This window comes from Poecilia latipinna, unplaced genomic scaffold (genome assembly GCF_001443285.1).
Source record: "Poecilia latipinna isolate Pla-1442-1.1 unplaced genomic scaffold, P_latipinna-1.0 Scaffold1305, whole genome shotgun sequence".
Classification (NCBI taxonomy): domain Eukaryota; kingdom Metazoa; phylum Chordata; class Actinopteri; order Cyprinodontiformes; family Poeciliidae; genus Poecilia; species Poecilia latipinna.
In genome coordinates, this window is record NW_015113921.1 from 89643 (window position 1) to 94925 (window position 5283).

At 36.0% G+C, this 5283-nt stretch overlaps 1 protein-coding gene across 2 annotated transcripts in view; it reads left to right on the forward strand.

The window, feature by feature from the left end:
• The first annotated feature begins 3410 nt into the window (after nucleotides 1–3410).
• gpatch4 (G patch domain containing 4) overlaps nucleotides 3411–5283 on the forward strand; it is an 8009-nt gene continuing 6136 nt past the window's right edge. Inside the window, exons 1-4 of one of the 2 annotated variants that reach the window (XM_015055249.1) lie at nucleotides 3411–3542; nucleotides 4354–4432; nucleotides 4508–4581; nucleotides 4654–4746. In XM_015055249.1, the coding sequence (XP_014910735.1) occupies nucleotides 4354–4432; nucleotides 4508–4581; nucleotides 4654–4746 (246 nt within the window). In that variant the 5' untranslated portion in view covers nucleotides 3411–3542. Of the gene's footprint in view, nucleotides 3543–3593; nucleotides 3669–4353; nucleotides 4433–4507; nucleotides 4582–4653; nucleotides 4747–5283 lie in introns of those variants that run through there. The other variant, XM_015055250.1, reaches the window with a different exon arrangement.

A 5283-nucleotide genomic window follows, 5' to 3' on the forward strand; every position in this document is an offset into this window, starting at 1 on the left:
AAAAAAATTAGGTTATGAAATTGAGAATTTCTACCTTTGGAAATTCTGAAATTTCCAGCCAGCAATTTTTCAACTTTTCAAATTCAGAAATTTCCTGGATTTTTCAAGGAAATTTATGAGATTCATCTAAAAAAATTTCTAGCAAATTTTCAACTTTTCAAACTGAGAAATGTTCTTGTTTTCTATAAGAAATCTCTGTGTTTCATTTCAAATTTTCTGAGTTGTTTTTTTTTTTTTTGCATAAATTTGCTCTTTTTTTCATTCTCTATGATTTGCCATCGTTTCATTTTTAGTCGCAGGTTTGCTTCTTTCCTCCCGGGTCGGATCTTCTGTGAGGTCCTGAGTTTATGTTCTTGTCATTTTAGTTTAACTGAACTCTGGATTTATGTTTCCATGTTTCCTGCTGCTGTTGACTTTGAATAAACCTTATTAAACTTCACCTGCAGTCGGTGGCATCTTTATGGCTCTTTAATCGTCTCTACTGACCAGAACAAACTCAACAGGAGGAAACATCAGCAGTTAAAGTATTTACACCCCTGATATTTTTTCACATTTGGTGACAGAAATACAAATTATCGGCTGCTGGGATTTTATATGATGGAAGTTCACCAATTTCTGCAGAATTTGAATTAAAAGAGCTTAAAGTTTCCACCATTTAATTTGAAGTTTAACAGTGGAAAGAGGTTAAAGGTGGAAAGAGTCTCAGTTTTCTAGATAATCCAAAACATCAAGATCAGTTCAGAACCAGAAAATACAGAAATGTCCTGGGAATGGACATGTCTTTGAAGGCATCATCTGTTCCTCTAAGGTCTTTTTTTATTTTTAGAACCAAAAAACGAGTCTTGTCTTTTTAACTGGAAATTTCCTCTAACTGGGATTGTTTTTACCCCACTGGACTCCCAAACCAACCAGCTCAGGTTAACTGCTGTGGATTCAATTCAGTGTTATTCAAAGTCGGACTGCCAGGGGGCGCTGTGGGAGCCTAAGAAAATTACAAGGAAACTGATGAAAGAAAAGCAAAAATAATTTAAGGAATTTAATCCCTTAATTTTTTTACTTTTAAATTTTCATCAAATCTTTTTTTTATTTAGTCTTAAAAATATTCTTAGAATAATTGATTTAAACCTTATTTCTGATGCTCATTTTGTGTCTCAAACAAGCAAGAAATGGAAACATTTATTTCAAGAAAAAGACCAAATTAACTGTCCGTAAAAAGAAAAAACACAAGAACTTTGTGAATGAAATTACATTTTATATTATTACTACAAATACTTACATTTTTTCTTGTAATGGAAACAGAGGATTGTGATGAAAAATTGTATGATCTGTGAATAAAGTCATAATAATGATAAAATAATAAAGTTTTCCTCCACAGAACTCTAAAATCAGATGGTATGAGGCAGCATTTTTACTAATTAAATAGAATAAATTTTATTATTGAAACATTATAAAAGCTTGTTTACATATTTTGTAGCATTTTGTAGGTTTGGCATAATCCACTCTGTTTTTTCTTTTCTGCTCTCAGTCTGGAGATTTTGAAGTGTTTATCTTCTTTACCCAGATGGCGTGACGGATGTCACTGACATGGCGTCACCTTCCCAAACGGTGGGCCGCCTTCGACAGCGCGCTTCCCTCCATGTTGACACACAACCTGGATGGACACCAGTCAGGAGGAAAAGTCCTCCCAGTATGGACACCAGTCAGGAGGAAGCTGGTTCTTTTCCTGTCAGACACCCAGAACAACCCAGTAGGGTTAACTGGTTTCAGAGACGTTCTCCCATAGCTCAGCTGTTCTGGGTGTAACTGTCTTCATTCCTAACATTCAGATTAGCTTGATTTCCTAATCCTGGAAACATTTCAGCCTGACTGGTTTCTGCTGGTTGAGCAGATAAACGCGGTCGGCTTTCCAACTAAAAACATAAAAAGAAAGGAAAACATTTAAAGCTGCAGTAACTTTTATATAAATATATTTTTACATATTTGTTGAAACTGTCATTTTATGACATTATAATATGAGACAGGCAATCTGTAAAAAAATCAAGCTCCTCTGCCTTCTCCCAATACTAACTTGAAACAACCAATCAGAACAAGGAGGCGGGCCTTAGCGCTGTTAATCATCCTCTTCTGTTCCCCTTCTTGCTAAACCTAGTTAGCATAGCAACTGATAATGGCAGGTACATTTTGCTGTAGCTCTAAGCTGTCTCTTCGCTAATGGCACATTTAGCAGCAGGTACATGATGTTGATTGACAGCGCTAATCAATCTAACACATCCTGCTACAGCTAGCAGAGTCTGTCATGAATCCTAAAGATCCAGTCCATGCATTCTGACCGATGATGCTTTAGAAATACTTTCCCTGTAACTGTAATGTGTTTCTTCTCTAATAGCACATTTAGCAGCAAGTATATGAGATGACTGACACCGAATTCTTCAGCTCAGGGATGAGATGGAGGAGAATTATATTTTCATAGATTATATGTCTCATAATATACTGTTATTACATTATAAGTATGTAAAAATATACGCATATATGTTTTATAAGTTACACAATGCAGCTTTAACCCTTGAAATTTTTTGAGTTTTATCTATAATAAACCATTATATTTACTTTCTATAAAAATCACAAAATGCTTTTCATCTCATCAGACAGAAAACAAAGCAGGTGGATTAGTTGAACTTTTTTTTAGTAAAACACGCTTTAAGGCAGGCAGTAATCCATTTTAATTGTCAGATGAATCACCTCCACATATATTGTGCTTTTCTTTCTTTTATGGTGAGAAATGCTGCCACCTGCTGACAATTTGTTGTAAGATCCCAAACTTAATTCACCTATTCACCTGTTTTTCAACTGTGAGTTTTTATAAGTTTCTTCTCAAAATTTTCTGAGTTAATATCTCGTTGTGAAATATTTGAAGTTTTATATATTTTTCTTTAGCATAGAAATGCACCACAAACCTTTTTTTGGTACACATTTTGTTCTTTATGACACGTCAAATAAACCGAATTATTGTTGTTCATTTACTGTGTAACTTTACAAACGGCATCCCATAATATGAATATTTGTTTCATAAATTTGATGTTGGAACAAATTTATTTAGAAAATTGTTAAACTTTTTTATTCTCGTCTTCAAAATGCCAGAATCTGCACATAACTATTCTGCTATCTATGTAGATAAATAGTTGTACCTATTTATCTATATATTTTTTTAAACATTAAATCATTTTATCATCAGTTACTCAGTACTTGAGTTGCCTTTTCATATATTTAATACTATTTACATATATTCAGATATTTTATTATTATTAAAATATCTTGAACGGCTCGTTTTTAACCATAAATTGAGTATAATTTTTGGCACATTTGGACAAATATCTGTCTTTCTTCTACATTTGGGATCGTTCATGGTGAATTCCAGTAGGTGGCGGTAAAGCGTCCAGGCGTTTGAAGAAGAAGAAATGTACTTCCGGTTTCATTCAGGAAACACGTGGGTCTTTCCCAGCCACCGGTGAGGCAACTTCAACAAAACAAAACGTGAAGAAAAGGTCCGTTAAACATTTCTTCTGCGATTTAACATGAACCCGGTTTCATTGTTGAGTTTTTCGGGATTAATGCAGCGATGCTGCTTATGACGGACATGTTTGGATGACGTCAGTGGTTTATATTTTAGGGTAAAACTCTGAGTTCATCCCTAAAACTGTCAGTTTAACTGGATCTAAAGCTAACGTGTTGCTGCTGTTTGAACTAAAAAGCATTTTATCCAAACCGTGAAGGTCTTATAGTGCAGAGATCCTCAAACCTCCGGAGCCTCCTGTGATTATTAATAACTGAAAAATAAACTGAGCGACGTTTTTAGAAATATAACTAATGGAAATGACATGTTCCGTTTGTTTACACCAGGGGTGGCCAAGTCCAGTCCTCGAGAGCCACCATCCTGCAAGTTTCAGATGCATCCCTGCTTCAACACACCTGAATCAAATGAATGGCTCGTTATCAGGCCTCTGTAGAGCTGATCCTGGTCTGTTGGAGTAAGGATACTTCTAAAACTTGCAGGATGGTGGCTCTCGAGGACTGGACTTGGCCACCCCTGGTTTACACGGTCTTTAAGCAGAATCTCTTGACTGAATAGTAAAATTGTTTGTGAATTAAATCGCTTGATTCTGAAAGTTTCGTCTGTGTGATGCTACAAAAGTATGAAAACGTACCTAGAAAATGGTTGGATTTTCCTATTTTGATGTGAATATTGGTGCCAGAAATGTTCGGATTGCTGTTTGTTCTGCAGTAACTAACTAAACAGATTAAATTAGATGCAGTTTCAGCTGTGAATGTGTTTAATTCGTTGGTTTTCTCGCTCAGATGGCTGAAGCTGAGCAGGAGAAAAGCCGAGGGTTGAAGTTTGCAGAGCAGCTGCTCCTGAGTCACGGCTGGGAACGCGGTGAGAAAAACCTTCAGAAACCAGCAGGTAACAGTCACCAGTCTGGTTCTTACTGGGTCCGCTCTCTCTCTCCAGGTAAAGGACTTGGCCGAGCGGAGAACGGCATATCAGAGGCCATCAAGGTCAAGGTCAAATGTGACAAAGGAGGGGTGAGTCGACCGGCAGCTCTGGGTCTGTAAACATCTGCAGGAATCAGAGCGAGGAGCTGTTTGTTCCTTCAGATCGGCCACAGAGAAGGAGAGCAGTTCAGCTTCCACTGGTGGGACCACGTCTTCAACAAAGCCTCCTCCAGTCTGCAGGTGGAGGCCAGCCAGGTGGGTCAAAGGTCACACATCACCTGGAGGCAACAAGTTCCCCCCATGTCCTCTAAAGAGCGCCGTAGATTTCTGAGATTATTCATATTCTATCGCCATCGGCTGCTTAAATCTGAATAAAAACTTTCCCTCACTATGATTAAACATTTTGTTACAACGGCGCATTAAAGCTGAAAACTTCCACCAAAAAGCTCAGACATTTTTAGGAAAAAATGTGGAAATTTGAGTTTGAAAAGTCACAAATTTGCTAGAAAAACTCAAAATTTTTCTATATGGAATATTCACCCTTTGAAACTCTGAAATTTCTTTTTTTTTTTCTAGAAAATTTCTGATTTATTTTTTATAGGAAATGTTTAACTTTTTAAACTCAGAAATATTCTTGTTTTTTTCTAGAAAACTTCTGAGATTAATCTCAAAATTTCTGACTTTCTTGGCAGAAATATATATATATATATATATATATATATATATATATATATATATATATATGTGTTATATATATTGTTATATTTTTTTTCTCAAGCGAGAGTGAAAAAT